At 33.1% G+C, this 19,860-nt stretch overlaps 1 protein-coding gene across 1 annotated transcript; it reads right to left on the reverse strand.

Moving 5' to 3' along the window:
• Positions 1-1,010: 1,010 nt before the first annotated feature.
• Positions 1,011-18,429, reverse strand: LOC105218660 (eukaryotic translation initiation factor 2A). The gene is made up of 6 exons (XM_011194383.3): positions 18,305-18,429; positions 17,426-18,226; positions 6,087-6,257; positions 5,813-5,987; positions 2,888-3,159; positions 1,011-1,865 (listed from the first exon to the last, which is right to left on the reverse strand). Exons 1-6 carry the CDS (start codon positions 18,348-18,350, stop codon positions 1,459-1,461), a joined length of 1,872 nt encoding a protein of 623 aa, XP_011192685.1. The 5' UTR covers positions 18,351-18,429; the 3' UTR covers positions 1,011-1,458.
• Between the last annotated feature and the right edge of the window lie 1,431 nt (positions 18,430-19,860).

Consider the following 19,860-nt stretch of genomic DNA (forward strand, 5'->3'; position numbering starts at 1 on the left):
TCTATGACACCAATGAAAATCAGAATTGCTTTGCCATTCTGACATTCAGCAAATCTGTCTTGGATTCCACAACACCCCTGATTGTAGGGAAGTTTTCCCATTAGCAACACATAAGAATAAATGGCTATCTGTATCTGACCCTATACGACTGGCATATTGTAAAGTAAACCAAAAACTCCAAACGTTAATAATGAAAATCAAGACGAATATAACTTTAAGTTTATTTTTAAATTTATATATTCGCCCTATTCTGTGCACTTTACAAATTCAACAAATTTCTAATTTGTAAATATTTGAAATTTATCAAGCATTTCGTATTATGTGCCGAAAATAAAAAGCTTTTTTCCTTTTAATTGTTAAGAAGTAAAATGCTCTTGACAAATAAAATATCTCGCTGTGGAAGTGAATATGTTGTAATGAAGATATTTTACTTTTGTCGTTATTTTTATACAAAAATGAATAATATGAACATGTTGATGGCTCGCGTTATTGAGTATTTTTCCCTTTTTTGTACAATAAGATGAAGATAATGAGGTAACTTTGACGAAATTGTTTTCTATATATTGCATGCGATTACAGCTTAGCAAATGAAAATGATTAGCATTAAATAACAAAGTTTAGATTTCATAGTCCCCAAGGAACTTTTCTGAAGCTAAGCATAAAACCAACGTAGGAAAAGTAACAGTCGAGATAAGATGCCAAAAAAAGGTTTAATACACTCTATTTAGTCCACTTATGCTCAGTATTTTATTTAATATATTGCATGCCACTAGTTTATTCAATAAACTTATGGCGATTTTCTATATTTGCTAATAAGAGATAATCGAAAACTTTAAACCGTTCCTGAAAAATCGACTTTGAGTTGTGACACTATACATGTAAATGAGCTATTTATACATTACACCTGCTTCGTTATTCTTCACCACACTCCACTGAAACCTCTACTACTTTAATTTTCTGATATATTAAACATAATAAAATTACCTTAAAAATGTAGTACACCATCAGAAGAATTTGAAAATGTTTATTTCATTTGCGAAGTTATATAATTTTATATTCTAATCGGTTTAAAAACTAAGAATTTCTCATTTAAGTTTGGAGCTAATTAAAAATATGGGATAAATTAAAATATACCCAACATACAATTTCGGAAGAACTGCACGGTCCAGCTGTACAAAAGCTTATTTTAAAGAATAAGGCCGCATACCAAACATTAATTTATTGTCAATAATAACTGTTTACAATGAATATATTTGTTTCTATTGTTTTTGGATTAAATTATTTCGATTACAGTATGTTTTGTACACTATCATACAAAAAGTAAATACAAAATAAAGATTATTGCTTAATCTCATATTTTCCATTTACATATTTGCAAACCTTAATAATTTTGAGATAATTTGAACGGCTATGGATTATACGTGGCAGTTAAAAAATGTGCTTGGTTTCAAGTGTTATCTATGTAGCCTGCTTTAAGATCTTCAATTCTTCCAAGAACTTTGCCTCCATTGAAATTTTATTCAGTTGATTCAACTCAAGGGTTTCACCCTGCTCTTGGCGCAACTTCAATTTTTTAATGTCGGACAATTTTTTTGCAACGTGACGAATTTTTTTCTCTTTCTCGGGGTTGTTAGATTTTTTTGATGTTTGACCTTCTGGACTTTTTGAATCTGTTTCCTTGGCCAAAGTTTGTTTTCCTGTGTACTTCCGATTTTGGTTATTCAGCTGCTCATCATTTAAATTAGCTCCGTTTTTTAATTCTTTTTCTGCACTTGTTGTAGGTGTCACATTATTTCCAACGGTCATATCTTTCTTATTTTTTATTCTATTCGCTTTCAAACCACATTTTCTGCCAACTGGGAAACCTTTAAATATAAAAGAAATTTAAGATAGTATATAGAAACACTTTGACCAAAGCAATGCGTTAAATTAATCTGTCACATAGTAAAATATTTTCAGTGGTTACATCATAAGCATAAGATCTATACCGATTATATTCATATTTAATGTTAAGCCACCTTCTGGTGAGAGAACATGTATACTTAATTTCAGTAAAATATACACACTGACTAATTTAAACGATATAAAGGAAATTTGAATGTCGAAAATCACTATTATTGTGGTCTGAATTGATTGCATTAACTTTTGGCATCAATCTTAGCTTGGCAATATATTTACACACAATAATAGTAAGATAATTTGCACATTGATTTTACACTTCGATTGTTTCCATTTCTTGCGACCAAATTATTATTAGGAAAATATACACTCTTAACTTTATTAAGATAACATATTGACTGAAATAATATTTAACATAAAACCAGCCAAAGGAACCAATATCATGTTGCGCAGATTAAATTAAATATGTATGTACATATATAAAAATGATCAGGACCTAAGAAGTTTAAAGCTATATCAACCAAACTTAATTTTTCTTCGGAACTATACTATACAATATTAAAATAGTTAAATATAGTGAAATCAGATAAGTATGTCCTTCTCCTATAACAGTTTGGATCATAAACTACTAGACCTAATTCAACGAAATTGACACTTAGTGAATGTGTAATACATATTAGCAAAATTAAGTTAATATATAGTGGTTTGGTTGGTTGCGTATTTCTAAGCCTGTGATACTATACATCATGATTTTCATTGCTCTAGTGGACTTTATGCCAAATATAAAGGTCAAATTATGAGTTATCTTAATACAATTTCGTGTACAACCAGTCTTATGATTTTCATCAAATTTAATTGACTTTTCTCTCATATACCCCAATATACAAAATATTGTATTTGTCTTTTTGATTAGAGTTTATATCTCATAGATATGATTCAGCATATATTTACATCAAATATGATTGAATCCATTCTTTTTTTTATTTACCTGTTTGTGTTGAATTAACTTTAAGTTGTGAACGTGGCACAAATTGTTCTGGGTCTTTTCCTTCTTTGATCATTCGAAGATGAGGTGGAGTATATGCTTTTTTACTTGCTTCTGGTAAACTTGATTTAATTCCTTCGGGTTTTATTTTAGTTAACACTGGCTCTATAAATTGATTTTCAGAATATTTTTGCCATTCGATTCCTAAAAGCTCTTGTCCTTGTGGCCATATAGTTTCATGAACTAATGATCCTGAATAGTGGTACACCTTAAACCTGAAAGTAAAAAAGAATAAATGTTTTTAAGCCCTGACAAAATTTTGCGGTACGTATGTTAAAAATTATTAAGTTTTCTGTAACTGGAATAGAATATAGATTTGAGGTACGCTGTAATTTAATATTAGTAATTTTAATTTAGTACAAATTATAAGGCCGAATAATTAAACTGGTACTGCCATTATTACATTAATAATAAAAAGTTAAACACACAATGAAAAATCCATAATTCAAGAATCTTCTTCACTTCGTCAAAATTTAATGTTAATTTGATCGGAAAATATCTCAAGTGTCAGCCAACTGATTTTAACAAAATTAGGTTCATAATATCCTCTTGATTCTTTTCTGTACATAACAGATTGTTCGCAATAGATTTCTATGTCTATATGACAATATTAGGCGTGTTTTATTTGACCACCACAAGCTAATAGCTAAATTATGGACAAATAAAACGCATTTAGCTTATTTGATATATTCTCTTTAAAATTAGTTGTTTTTGATCCTAACGATCAGCTGAAATGTAATTTATTTAAAAAATAAACGTTTGAATTTATAAATCAAATTTCCCTTTTGTTTACCGCCATTCTATAATATTCTGTCCTATTAAGGATTCTACTATCATTATTAGACCCGGGATGGTCCAATTAAATATGGATAAAGTTTTTATTTGCCATTTTCACATCGAATAGAATTTAAAATTTTGGTTTGTTCACATTTTTATCTGCAAAAGTGGGGTTTCTCCCTATCGCCAACTACTTATTTTGGAAAAAACATAACTATTGTGAATGAAAAAAAAAACGAAAAACTGGCAATGCCTCTAGTTCAATATATAAGCTACGGGCAAATTACTGTAAAAATAATAAAAAATTGTTATACACAAATTTGAAATTGAAAATAGCAGGCAAAGATAAATCTTAGTATTTTATATTGAATTTATTGAATAAAATACTTTAATAAAAATTAAATTCATGGACGGGGGTAGAAGAGTTCAGTGCGACCAAGTTCGTATGAAAATTTGTTCGATTGGCTTGTCTATATCTATAGCAGGTAATCAATCGATGGCAGCTATAATTATGTAGGCTGACTTTCATACAAAATAAGCTAATAGCTTAATTTGCTGGTCAAATACAACACGCCTATTATTGGGTCTGTTACAAACCTTTTTTTTTTGTTCAAAATTTTATCGTATATTTAAAAAAACACACAAAGGCTCAATACTGGTCAATGTGATGGAAACCAGCAAAGCGATAACGAAAGGTGCGCCTAAACAATCAATGAAGTTTTGAATGAATTTTTGATCAATAGTATGCCATCTAATTTTTGAGTCCTTTTGGGAATATTGGGACATAAACGTCCAGGAAAAATTTTAGGATCTACCAATTTTAATGAAAACATGAGTATAATCAGGAACAGCATAAAAGGAATCGAGAATTTGCACAATTTGTGAGCAAATTAATAAATGTTGACCACTTTGTTTATAAATGTTTCCGGTAATGACTTGTGTGTTTTAAGTGCCAATTTTCTCGTTCAAATTAATCGCAGCAAAAAACTAAAAAAAGCCTCATTATAAATTTTCAACTTCTTATTTGAGATGATCTATCTACATAATCTAGATCTATAAATAGTTTTAATGTATACAGTTTAGAAAATATTATAATAGTGTCTTAAAAGTCGAACCGAAATATAGTTTTGGACATACTACAGTTTGAAGAAGTTTTGAGTGTCAACAAAACTACCATGGTGAACTTTATTGTGAATCAAAATTTTAAATGCGTTTTTCTCAAAACAGTGTTCTTTTTATCTTTACAGTTGAGTTGTATATATCAATGTATGATATTTATGTCTGAAAAATGTAAATATGTAAAATATTTTTGTTTCAAAAATTAAGTCTTTCGAATATATAAAAATATCCATACATTTGTGACCTCCACTAAATTTTTTAAACGCCAAACAAATGCCAATATAAAAAAATTGCCAATGGCAAAATATTTGGTAATCAGGTATTAATAACTTTTGCTTGTCGAGATGCGACGTTATATACATAAATGTGCAAAAAGAGCAAGCGAAACTTTTGAATTTCGTAAAAACTTAATATTTCCAGAATGTTCACCGCACTATTGATCGTTTTTCTTACACGTTTACCATTGATGAGTTGAACGCATCCGCAGAAATCCTATTACAAAACCACAAATTATGTCAAGAGTAATCGATCCATACATCGATTCCATGAAAAAAACTTTAACTTTGGAGAATTGTGCCCTGAGGGTATTGGCTTATACCCTTATTATAACAAAGTTTAACCAATGTCTTAAAAAATTTCCGGTTACCCTCGAACTTATCCCTTCCTTATTAGTTTCAAAATGAACTCGTCCAGAAATAAGATTTTCCATCATTTCCATTATACTAAAAAAAATGTTTATCGTCATCCAACAAACAGTTTGTTGGTAATAATTATTGTCCATAGACATATAGATGTCCCATGGTTCTATTCAATCGATTGTTTAAATAACATTAAACAATCAAACATTAACATACATCAAATAACTGTTTAAACCAAATTAAACGGGACATTCAGATATAATCTCGTATTTATGATTAATATCTGGTTTTGTTAAAGGGAACATTTGCTAAACAAATTATCTTGATTACGTACCCGTTGCCTATTCGCAGTCTTGGAGCTGTTGTGGCTGTAATAAAGTACATTCCGTTAGGATTCCATTCAAAGTATGTTGTATCAGGGCATTTTATATTCGTCAGTTTTTCTTTTTTCTTCATATCCCATATTTCCACGTTTCCTGGTAAATTACCAAAACCTGCTAAAGCTAGAAGTGCGTAGTAGTTAAGAAAACCTTATAAATATTATATTTAAAGATTAATATTACAACGATAAATAATATAATAAATAAATAGCATTTTGTAAAGGATATGATTTCCAAATGAATTAAAGAAAGCACAATTTCTCGGACCCTCTCCGAAGTCGAAGATAACATCACATTTCAAGTTATAAAGGGTTGCCTTAGAAGGCATAAATCCATAAACTACAACAAATTCAGTTGCTTTCGGGCTCCACTTAACGCAATGAACAGGTCCTTCTTTTGCTGTAATACAGGATAAATTAAAACAAAAATTAATGTTGTATTAATGTTAGCAAATTGTTGTATAATTGAGAATCGATTACAATAACAAAAAGGGTAAACATCGTTATTGATTTCCATGACAGTACCTTACTAGAACCTAACAGAATTTTATTCCGCTAAGGTATGTCAAATCAGGCTCAACTAGGAAATATGAATCCCAGTCTGGTAGATACCCTACCCGATAACTCCTGGTCCCCAAAATATATATTGGAAGTACATTTCTGTATATTTCAGTTTTGTATTTTTATAGGCATTGAATTTTCATGACGTTTTTTAAATATGGGACGCGCAAGGCAATGTTCAGAAGAGGGGCGTGAGATCATTCAAAACTTGCGAAACAAAGTGTAATAGGGTTAAAATGTTTAGACGTAATACTTCTATTTATTGATATTCTTATACAAGTAACACAAATTTGTGATCCTTTTAAACGAACTCGGTCCCTACTTAGTTATTTTTTTAATCTTCTCACACAGTTGTTGTACAGATTAGTTGAAAAAAGTGTACAGAAGATCATCGCAAATGATGCCAATATATAGATATAGTAGCCAATACTTATTGTCTGTACTACAACAAGATTAGTCAGGTGCTCAAAATGTCAAAGAGTTGAAAAATGAGAGAACATTTAATCCGCGAAGGTCCCCTAAATCGACTGAGGATACATATGAATACATTATGTAGTGAGGTTGTTTTCCCGGCAAGGAGTTGGACCAATATTTGAATTAAGATAAATATGGACAAATATGTTTACGTAATGTATTATGATACCTATTGGTCCCACTGTAGCCAGTTATACGTTACCGGAGTTGACCCGGACTTTATCCGGTCAAGGACTGCCCTTCTACGATCTAAGCCTACTATACGTGTTGCTGAGTGAGAAATGATTTTAAAATGCGTAAATGGGACAATGTTGTTGGAGTTATGATTTGACCCTCGTAATCTATAGACCTACATAAATCCTATAGAAAATTTGTGGAAAATAGACCAGGAGAATATAGAGCGAAAAAATCGCGTCATACACGATTTCTCCAAAGGCACGTCAATAAAAACTTAAATCCTGGATAGCGTAATATCCAATGAATGATATGATACAAAATATTAATTTTTAAACATATTCCGCAAAATATTAATAATAATTACTTAAAATAAATATATTTTGGCTTTAATCCTATTTCTATGTCCTATAATATTTTGATTAGAGTAAATGTTTTAATATGTTTTTGAAAATCTGGTGGTCAATTTCAATTTAAGATTACGATTTCATATTTCGTCCATAACTGAATATATATTTATGCAGTACTAGATTCAGTTGTTCATGTTCATTATCAAAAAAAATTAAATAAATTCAGAATAAAGTAAAAATATTTTAAAAGATATTAATCGTACTTATACTCTGAAATCGCAATTCAACAGAAACTGGTCATGCGCCACGTTGGTAGTATCACATAATACTACCAAAACATTTTGCAACTAATTTTTAAATAAAGTAGATTTGTACAAATATATAGATAAATCCAAAAAGTACATTGATATTTTATTTTTCTTCTATATATTTGCTAAAAAATAACTTATGAATGCAATTAATATTGTTACAAACTATTCGAGTGATCATGAAGACTGTCGTCTACGTACCGCAACAGTTTGGGAATAACACTTTAAGCTGAAACTACATAGCTCGCGAATGCGAAAAAATGCGCTTGACTACGTTGACAGCTGTGTACAATGTACTATTTGCGAGTTGGAAAACGAACTAAATAACTTGGACGACGATTTTTATAAGCAATGTACATAAAATACCTCGATTTTAGCAACGGATGAAAAATTTAAACTGCCTACATTGTTTATTAAAACTTCGTAACCCCGTATTTTAAAATTTACTTTAAATATTTGATAAAGATATTATTAAAAAATTAATAAATATCATATTTCACAAAATACTTATATTGCAGCGAAGAAAACGAGCTTAAAAAATTAAAACTCACATAATGTTGGTTGCTATTCTTATGAATGTGAAGGTTGTTGTGTTAGCGCATGAAAGTTGAAAATTTTCATCTTCTGTGCGTCTTCGAATCCGATTCTCGCAATTTTTCCAAATTTTTTTGTTAGTTGGAAAAGTGGAAAAAAAACTTTTTATATAGGATTTTTTCGTATTATTGTTATTAAATTATTAATCAGTGTTGTTGTGGACTCTGATAGTTGTCGGAATCAGAATTCAAACCGACAAAAAATTTGGGTTCGTGTCATGAATTCTGATATTATTGGTTTGAAGTTCGAATCAGATATCTTATTGGTTTTAGGTTTAACTATCAGAAACAAACCAAGAACTTCAGGGTTGATATATTTGAGATGTTTTATTCAAATTTATTTTGATTTGAAGCTAAAATGCTTTAGAAAAATATAATTATTATTAAAAAGAAAAGATATGAACGAATACAAAATTTTAAAATATTGTAAAAAGTTTACAAAATAGATAATGCTGAATAGAATATGGAAAAAACTAACGCCACGATTTTAGCTACAGGGACGCTAAGATTTGAGGCCATTTTTATGTTAATTACTAAACACTTTTTTTGAATAAAACAAAACGACCTAACTTCCAGGAGGATGGGATCATGTGTAGAAGTTCACGTAAGTGATGAAAGTTTTTGATTGTCATTCACTTGGGAGTGGCCAGAAAGGATTCTTCTCCACATGCGTCAAGCAGTGACTTTTAGACCAAGTATCCTCTGGGTTGCCAACAAACACCCGTTTGGAGGCGAGCTAAAGTAAGAAGGCGAAACCGCTTTGCCGTGGTGCGTAGGAACCCACCATATAAAAACGAAGTACCAATGAAAAGTCGGCGAAAGCCTCGGATGAGAAACCCCATTTCTGATGACTTAACGTTTTAAGGATTATGCTTTGAGGCATGCACCTCGAATGTCCGGACCTTAATTGGGAAAGTGTCTCTGCCCAGCTGGTTGATGTCCTCATACGAATAAAGGTTGACACCACCGCCATCCAAGTGCGATGAACGGGACAGGGACGGAAGATGGTGGGTCCTTGTGACATCTAATACAGCGGCCATATAAAGGATCGCAAATTTGGTGTTGGATTTGTAGTGGGAGTGAGACTCCGTCACCGCGTCCTGGCATTCACCCCGGTGGATGAACGTCTGTCCACAATTCGCATAAAACCCAGGTTTTTCAACATATCGCTTATTTGAGCCCACGCCCCAACGGAAGAGAAGGACGATGTCACCAAAGATACTTTCGAAAATCGTGCTTAGCGACTTTAACGCTAGAGTGGGTAAAGAAGATGTATTTGGCACAACAGTCGGAAAATTCAGCCTCCACGACGAAACATCGCCAAACGGCTTGACGCTGGTCGACTTCACTTGGGCCTGAAATATGGTCGTCTGTAGTATCAGATTCCAGAATTCATCAAGCAACATGGCTGTTCCTGATCGAAACACGTCATCAAACCGATCATGTTGTGATAGACGGAAGACATGTATCCAGTGTTTTAGACGTGCGTACGCTCCAAGAACAAAATATTGACTCGGACCATTATCTGAGAGCAGCGAAGATACGCACCCGCCTTTGTGCAGCAAAGAACGCCCGTCAACAAAAACAAGGAAGGTTCGACGACGACAAGCGGCAATCGCTGCAGACAGCCGAACGATTTTCTACTCGACTTGCACTCCTGCTCTCTAAGGGCACTCATCACCATCTCGGTATAAGGGAACTGTGGAACGGCCTCTCAAACTCACTGCGTACCTCTGCAGCCGAAACAATTGGATGTCGGCAACGACTAAAAACGAGCTGGTATGAGGAGGATGGACGTCCCTCAGCGGAGAGAAAACAGACTGCCTACATCGCAACGTTGCAAACGACCAAAACACGTGCGGGATGGGATAGATACCGAGAGCTGAAGAGGGAAGCGAGACGCATTTGCAGACAGAAAAAGAAAGAGGCCGAAATGCGTGAGTATGAAGAGCCGAAAATTGTATGAAAAAATGAAACGACTTAACGAAGGTTTCAAGACCGGAGCATTCTCATATAGAGACCAAGGTGGTAATCTAGTAACCGATGCCGGATCGACACACACCACCTTTTTGTAGATTTTAAATCTGCTTTCAACAGCACGAAAAGGAGCTGCCTTTATTCCGCGATGTTTGAATTTGGTATTTCCGCAAAACTTATACGGCTATGTAAGTTGACGTTGAGCAACACCAAAAGCTCCGTCAGTCAAGCTGTTGGAGAAAATAATACGAGCTGCAGAGCTAAATAGAGAAGGTCCAATCTTCTATAAGAGTGTACAGATGCTGTCATACGCCGATGATATTGATATTAGAGGTCTGAAACTATCGATGTTTTTGACTATCGCAAGGCCATCGATTGTTTTATGCTCCATCGATGGTTTTCGATAGTTTCTAAGGCCGCCAATGCGGAAAGTATTTCTACACGAAAGAACTTTTCATTTCCCCCGTTTTGATAACTCCCGGTATTGGCTCGACCAGGGTTACTTTTTTAATTTGTTTTTTTTTTTTTGTTTTCTTTTTCGATCTACGATCAGAGATGCCGTTGTTTAAACAAAAATCAAAACAGTGTAGCAAATAACTAACTGTTTCGTAATTGACATGTTGGTAGCAATGACTAGTTGGCATCATTATATATGTATGTCCATATTCATTGGCAATTCAAGGCGAAGTTGAATGTTAACGGATAAAATAGAAAAAGTGAATTGAAGTGAAGGATTATAAGTGAAACCTAAAACAAAATTAAAATCAATGGATAGAAATATAAAAGAAAATGAAAGATAAGCGTAAACCTAAAAATTAAATTTAAATATTAACTTTGCAATCGTTTAGGAACTGGCTACAAGAGTCGTCGTGCGAATAGTGCAACAGATTCAGATGAAATATTTGAAGTAAATAACAACGACGGCGGGGAGTCAAGCGAAAGAAGGGATTCTCAAAGGTTTGTAAATTTGATTTGAGCAAATATTCAGATATTCACCTATTACTAAATATCATGTAAATAAGTTTGGGGGAAACTTTAGTATACTATCCCAGGCTTTCGGTAATAAAATGGGTATCGTTGGAAAGAGGAGGTTCTCCATTTCAAGCATTTATGTATATATAGCTGCAGCTGATTTATAGTTTTCGAGATATTCGCACTTAAAGTTGAAAAAAGTGCTACTTTTATCTTGAATTTTCACAATATATACTGAATATTTTATTAATATTATGCACTTATTTTACACTTACACTTCACCACATTGTTTCTGCATATTTATTTTATAAAATTTATCACGAAAATAGCTGTAAATAAGTATTTAACATTTTACACAAATCTCTTAATTTCAACAATAACAAAAAGGGTTGCAGCTTGACAAGTAATAAGTGTTGCCATATCAGATATTTTGCAAACGAATGAGAAGAACCAAAATAAATAAATACCCCAAATGCAGAAAACAAATGCCCTATAAAAAGATTATATAAAGATAATATAAGGAAAGTTTATGATATTCACTCTATGTACTATAAGTAAGGGAAATGAAAAATTCAAATTTGAATTCCGCGCTTCAAAAAAATAACCCTGGTCGAGCAACCTAAAACAAAATTAAAATCAATGGATAGAAATATAAAAGAAAATGAAAGATAAGCGTAAACCTAAAAGTTAAATTTAAATATTAACTTTGCAATCGTTTAGGAACTGGCTACAAGAGTCGTTGTGCGAATAGTGCAACAGATTCAGATGAAATATTTGAAGTAAATAACAACGACGGCGGGGAGTCAAGCGAAAGAAGGGATTCTCAAAGGTTTGTAAATTTGATTTGAGCAAATATTCAGATATTCACCTATTACTAAATATCATGTAAATAAGTTTGGGGGAAACTTTAGTATACTATCCCAGGCTTTCGGTAATAAAATGGGTATCGTTGGAAAGAGGAGGTTCTCCATTTCAAGCATTTATGTATATATAGCTGCAGCTGATTTATAGTTTTCGAGATATTCGCACTTAAAGTTGAAAAAAGTGCTACTTTTATCTTGAATTTTCACAATATATACTGAATATTTTATTAATATTATGCACTTATTTTACACTTACACTTCACCACATTGTTTCTGCATATTTATTTTATAAAATTTATCACGAAAATAGCTGTAAATAAGTATTTAACATTTTACACAAATCTCTTAATTTCAACAATAACAAAAAGGGTTGCAGCTTGACAAGTAATAAGTGTTGCCATATCAGATATTTTGCAAACGAATGAGAAGAACCAAAATAAATAAATACCCCAAATGCAGAAAACAAATGCCCTATAAAAAGATTATATAAAGATAATATAAGGAAAGTTTATGATATTCACTCTATGTACTATAAGTAAGGGAAATGAAAAATTCAAATTTGAATTCCGCGCTTCAAAAAAATAACCCTGGTCGAGCCAACACCGGGAGTTATCAAAGTGGGGGAAATGAAAAGTTCTTTCGTGTAGAAATACTTTGCGCATTGGCGGCCTTCGGCCGCGCTTCAAAAAAATAACCCTGGTCGAGCCAACACCAGGAGTTATCAAAGAGGAAGAAATGAAAAGTTCTTTAGTGTAGAAATAATTTCCGCATTGGCGGCCTTCGGCCTTCTTTCTTTTTTCTGTTTATTTTTATTCTTTTAATTTTTGCGAAATATTTGATGTGGCAACACTGATTACTTGTCAACCTGCAACTCTTTTTGCTATTTTTTAAACGAAGATTTGTGTAAAATGTTAAATATTTATTTACAGCCATTTTCGTCATAATTTTTATAAAATAAATATGCAGATACAATGTGGTGAAGTGTAAGTGTAAAATAAGTGCAGAATATTAATAAAATATTCAGTATATATTGTGAAAATTCAAGATAAAAGTAGCACTTCTTTCAACTTTAAGTGCGAATATCTCGAAAACTATAGCTGAAGCTGCAGCTATATGTGTATATATTTTTAATCTGGAGAACCTCCTCTTTCCATCGATACCCATTTTATTACCGAAAGCCTGGGATAGTATACTAAAGCCGACCCTAAGTTTGGAAGTATTTTGATAAATCTCAGGATAAAAAATTGGACAAGTTCATTAAATGCGGTAAGGAGTATAAAACTAGTGGGAACACAAGTAACTTGCGTGACCATTTGACCCGATTTCATCGCGATTGTGATAATAATGAAGAATCCTTTGATTATCCTAGTACTTCTTGCAGTACGCCAATCAAATATAAAATCGGTGCCATCTTATTTTAGTAGAGGCATAAAATATGATAATGACTCCAAAAGAAAAAAGGATATCGATTTTGCATTGTCGCGTTTAGTGATTGAAGGTTATCAACCTCTTAACATAGTGTCCGGTGAAGAATTCAAAAATTTTGTACACGTTCTGGATCCACGATAAGTGTTGCCGTGAGCCAAAACGTTGCGTGATGAACTGTTGAAAAAACAATTCGACACTACTAAGTTTAAATTAAAATCCATATTATCGAATGTTGACCATGTTAGTATTACATGTGACGCCTGGACCTCCGCTGCAAACGACTCTGACCTTACCATCACTTGTCATTTTCTTTTAAATTTTGAACTCAGATCGTGTGCGCTGTCAACGAAAAAACTGGAAGATCCAACAAATCATAAGGCCACAAATATAGCTAATTATATACAGAAGGTATTGGATGATTGGAAAATTTTTCAAAAAGTTCGTTGCATAGTGACAGACAACGCCAACTCAATGATAATTGCTTGTATTTTACGGAGAAAGCACCTCTTGGTTACTATGCGCATACACTAAACCTGGTGGTCCATGATGGTTTATCATGAAGCAAAGACCTTGCACATTTGCGGAACAAATGTAGAGCCATTGTATCTTTTTTTAAATCTAGTACAATAGCATATGAAAAAGAAAGTGCAAGAAATATATAATCCTTACAGTTTGCTGCAGGAGGTGGAATAGCACATATTTCATGATTAAGCGGATTATAGCAACCAATGAAGCTATATCCAACATTTTATTGTCAACAGTGAAAGCTCCAGCACCACTTTCGGCCTCTGATGTCAATGTTTTGCGGGAAATCGTCGATTTGTTGAAAATATTCCAAGACGCAACGGAACAGGTACATTCTATATACTTGTATAAATTGTATTTTGTATTTTAATTTCTTATTCTTATAAATCTCCTAAATATAATTAAAATAACAATACTATTTTCATAGATATCTGGCAGTAGTTATGTACCTATTTCTTTGATAATACCGATCTCTTTTGGAATTTTTGAAAAACTTGGTATAACGCGAACGGATTTGACAACGCCGGAGGCTAATTCGCTCCGTGATATTCTTTAAGCATCTGTATGTAAAAGATTAGATCCATAAGAGTTACAATTTTGGACCTTAGGTTCAAGAAGGTGGGGTTTCTGTCAACTAGCAATGCAAATGATGTAGCAAAATATCTGGAGCATGAAATTTCAACAATACATAGTAGCAAACGAAAAGAAAAGCCATGAAAGTAATGAATCGACAGAAGGATACCACAACAGATACTCGTTTTTAGTCGAAAAAAGAATAGAAGCAAAAAAAATGTATCTAAAGCAGATGCAATTATTCTGTTTCGACAGTATTTTGAAAGTCAAAATGCAAAAAGAGATACAGATCCTTTTATTATTTGGAAAGTAAGTATATTTCATGTTTTACAGAAACTAAAATTGATAGTGGTTATTGTAAGATATTTTTGCACGCCAGCAACGTCAGTTAATTCTGAGAGGACCGCAGGTCAAAATTAAAACCTAAACATGTGGATATGATGCTATTTTTAAATAAAATAAGTGGCTGCTTGCCTAAAGTGCTTTTTTATTACAAACATATTTTTGTTTGTTCTATAGAAAACTATCGATAGTTAATCGATGGCTTCCCAAATACTATCACTATCGATAGTTTCAGACCTCTAATTGATATCATCGGAAGCAATAACCGCGCCGTTTGTTCTGCTTTTTCCCGCCAGCATCAACAACACCAACAATGTCAGCCTCAAAATCCAGCGCAGAATCACTCTTGCCAACAGGTGTTACTTTGGACTGTGTAGGCAATTGCCCTGCTTCATGGTGCAAAAACATGGACGATGTCAACATCAGATTAGACAACACTAGAGAGTTTTCGATAGGAAAATTTTGCGCAAGATTTATTGTCCTCAGAACATTGGCAACGGCGAATACCGCAGACTATGGAACGATGAGCTATACGAGTTATACGACGACATTGACATATAAAAAGACAGCGGCTGCGCTGGCTAGGTCACGTTGTCAGAATGGACGAAAACCCTGTCTTTGAAAGTGTTCGATGCAGTGCCGAAGAAGGGGAAGGCATCCCCTCCGTTGAAGGGACCAGGTGGAGAGCGACCTGGTTACACTTGGGATCTCCAACTGGCGCCGAACTGCGAAGGAAATAGAGGAGTGGCGCGCTATCATCGATTCGGCTAAAACTGGCTAAACGGTTCAACATCAATCACATACTTACATACAATCTGCTGACAAGTTATAATTTGTCAAGTTTCTGCTGGAAAAGCGTTTCTTAACTCAAAAAATTAGCAGAAACTAGCAGAAGAGAGCATCAGCTGTTCGCATGAGAGCTGCTAGCTTCTGCTGGTGGAATATTCGCTAGCAGCTGTCAGACATAGAAACAGTTGTTGAATGAATGTGTAAATCAGGGCTGCTTTGATCATTTGCTTCGATTTGGCTCTTTTTAATAATGTTTGTTTATTAAAAGTAAAATTAGAAATTCATTAAATAACGATGAAAACACAAATTGTGAATGTTTAAACTAATTAGGGTTTGATATCCACGATAATATACGGGCATATGAGCATATATTAATTAATTTGTTTTCATTATAAAAGTCAATTGAATTTTTACGATCATTCATTTACTTCAGTCTAAAAGATCTTGAATAACAATTTATTCAATATTATGTTGATTAATTTCTAAGATGTAATGCCAAAAACAGCACTAGAAAGTCTATCTGCTAATTTCTGCTAATTTTCCGTTTCTTTAGACCCCTTTCACACGGGCAATTTTTGTCGCGCCAATTCTTAGTTTTATAGGAGAGGGGGCGACGAGGAGAGGAGAATCGCGCCGAGTCTGCTGTGTTCAGGCAACACGCTTTGTGTTCTTATTCGTAACAGTTCGCTGCTACGGAACAGTGTTGCATTTGCACACATTTTAAAATTAATGTTTACAATATATTTGAAAATTTGAATTTAATCATTTAATTTTGTATGTAATTTGCAAATACATATAGAAATATGCATAATATAATTAAAATGTTGAGAAAATTATATGAAAGAGAATGACAGAAAAACACGAACAGAGTTGTCGAACAAGAATGGCTCGTGTGAACGCAAGGGGCGACAGCAAAAGAGAATCGCCCGAGAATTAGCAACGAAAGTTGCCCGTGTGAAAGTAACTTGCCATTTTCCTCTCCCAAAATGTCAGCAGCTGCAAACAGTAAATATACAGTCTTTATGTGATTCAAATTCCAAAGAATTGTTTTGTCAATTTTGCCCAGTGAATGAATAGTGGCACAGCTGATTCGAACATTGGTTTGCTTATATTCGAAAAGAGGAAAAACCATTGAAAATTAGAATTGGTTGGTCATTCTGACATTCAGCAAATCTATCTTGGATTTCACAACACCACTGATTATTTCCCAAACAATAAATATATTGCACAATTTAAACTGTTTAATATACCTTATGTTGTACTTTTAATGTCAAGAAAATAAATAGATGTTTAAAAGTAGAGTGGATTTCATATTAATGTAAATGAGCCAAGTTGCGAGCTTTACAAAACATTAATATTTAGTGGTGGCAGGTTTATTGCAAGGGGCTGATTTTTCATACAAAGATGATAGGCAATTGCACCTACTAGTTAAGGTTTTGTAGTCAGGCATTGTTTTATGGTGTCTTGCCTATTGACGAATTCAATTGACAAACCCGAACCATATAGAAAATACCTAATTATTCCTTCTAGATTATATACTTAAGCTCTTGGATCAAAACAGTTCCTGTATGTAATCATGTAGATATGTAATACCACATAAGACATATATATATATATATATTAAATAAATTTCACTTACACAATGGTACTGAGCAAGAGTCTCCCTTTGTTGCCATGAAATGTAATGACTGATTTCCATAATATGATGCCCCACTTTTATCCACTTCCGTAGACGTCAATAGAAGAACCCCGGAACCACGTTTGTTCCAAAGTAGATCAATTCGATCAGCTTGAAAAAAGCTTTTGCAAGCTATTGCTTGATTTGGTGAAAGCGACGGATATTTATAAAGCTTGCACATTGATGGACCTCCCTTACTGCCAGGTGTATATACAACAACATATGGTGGACAAGATCCTGGAGACAACGAAACTACCGCACCTCTGCTACCACCAATTTTCCGAGTATAGCGTTGAAAACTTTTAATATCGCCCGATAACTCGTAAAACAGTGCTTCACCACCTATAACTATGGCCAATATAGACTCGTCAGACGACCATGATGGCTCCCAGTCATTAGGATTTTTCTGCACAATATCAAACATTTCCAAACCAGAACCGAGTTCATATATGAACATATTGGATGATCCTTCTGGTTTATCTTTGGTAATAGTATATAATTCCCATGTTGATAAGTAATTTCCAAGAGGAGAAAATTTGAGGTAGAAGGCTTTTGGTCGAGGCAGTGAGCATTTAACCGCCCAATCGTTGGTCTGAAGTACTTTTATTTCATTTCCATTTGAATAAGCAAAATATCTACCGTCCGAACTAAAAGAAATAGATCGGCAATTTTTGCTGTCTTCTTTAGGAAGATCCGATTTGTACGCATATTGCAAACTCGAGTTTTCGCACGACCATACTTCCACTCCAACATTAGAACGAACTGAAATTTAAAAATTTTATTTTAAATATAAAACTTGTAAATATTGAAGGAATTAATTGTAATTCTAAGATTTCTTACCTGCAAGTGTCGGACAAACAATAGAAGCACCACTGTCCAAAGCCATTGCCAAATTCTAACCTGAACAAATGTTTATACAGTGTTGCCAAGCAACTGTAATGAAATGAATATGGCCCTCATATGTACTTAAATAAAAGTTATTAAATAAAAGTCCGAAATACTTACATTACCACTAGCTTACACCTATCTAAAACAATTCTAATTTTTTTAAATTTTCATATATAAAATATTATTCCGTAAGTGCGAATTGACAAAAGTCGGCACGTGTGATCGTTCATCCGTTTATTATTTACGCAGAGAACTATAAACACCATTAAGTTATACGAAAGTTTCACCAAAAATGTTGAAAAAATTATTTGAAACATTTAGTTAAGTTGTATTCAAAAAATTAAGTTAAATAAATTAATGAAAAAATTAGCGTGGAAATTTTAAGATTTTATCTTATCTAACTTTTATAATTATATGTATTTTTAAGAAAACATTAGGCGTGTTTTATTTGACCGGCAAATTAAGCTATTAGCTTATTTTGTATGGAAGACTTAGCCAACATAATTATAGCTGCCATCGATTGGTCACTTCTCTGCTCGCTATCTTTGGGCGCTGCTCGCCTGTCAAAAATTTTACATGTGAAAGCAACAACAAAGTTATCTAGTTGAATTCGTGCAGGACAGTATGCGAATACCTCATTAAAAATTCTTTCGCCGCTTGCTGAGTGCTACCAAGTTTTGTTTTACACATTTTAGAACCATTTTCCTATTGTGAACGGCTGAAAGGACAAATTACTGTCAAAATAATAAAAATTGTTATACACAAATTTGAAATTTAAAATGGCAGGCGAAAATAAATCGTATGTATTTTTGTATTGAATTTATTGAATAAAAAACTTTAATAAAAATTAAATTTCTGGCAGAAAACGTAAGACATTGGTAAGTGGTAGAAGAGTTCAGTGCGACCAAGTATAGTCAATTCAATTTCAGTGCTGCCAGTTCGTATGAAAATTTGGAAAGTTTGTTCGATTGACTTGTCTATAGCAGTTAGCCAATCGATGACAGTTTATGTTGGCTTGTCATAATTTATGTTGGCTTGTATATTTAACTAGAGGCATTGTCAGTTCATAGCTTTTTTTCATTCACAATAGTTAGATTTTTTCCAAAAAAAAAGTAGTTGGCAATATCGAGAAACCTCATTTTGACAGATAAAAATGTAAACAAACCAAAATTCTAAATTCTATCAAAGCTTATCCATATTTATTTAGACCATCCCGTATCTAATAATAAATGTAGATTCCTTAAAAGCTCAGAATATTATAGAAAAGCGGTAAACAAAAGGAAATTTGATTTATAAATTGAACTTTTTTTGAACTGACAATGCCTCTAGTTCAATATTCAAGCTATGATAGCTTATGACAAGCCAATATAATTATGTTGACTAAAGTGCTGAACATAAAGGCGACGACACGACGTAGCGACGGTCGCTTTGAAGCCAGCGTCTTGAACTTTTTGAAGACGGCAGCGACATATCAAACAGCAATTTTATTATTGCCGTACTGAAACCTT

The sequence above is a fragment of the Zeugodacus cucurbitae genome, chromosome 4 (genome assembly GCF_028554725.1).
Source record: "Zeugodacus cucurbitae isolate PBARC_wt_2022May chromosome 4, idZeuCucr1.2, whole genome shotgun sequence".
NCBI lineage: Eukaryota > Metazoa > Arthropoda > Insecta > Diptera > Tephritidae > Zeugodacus > Zeugodacus cucurbitae.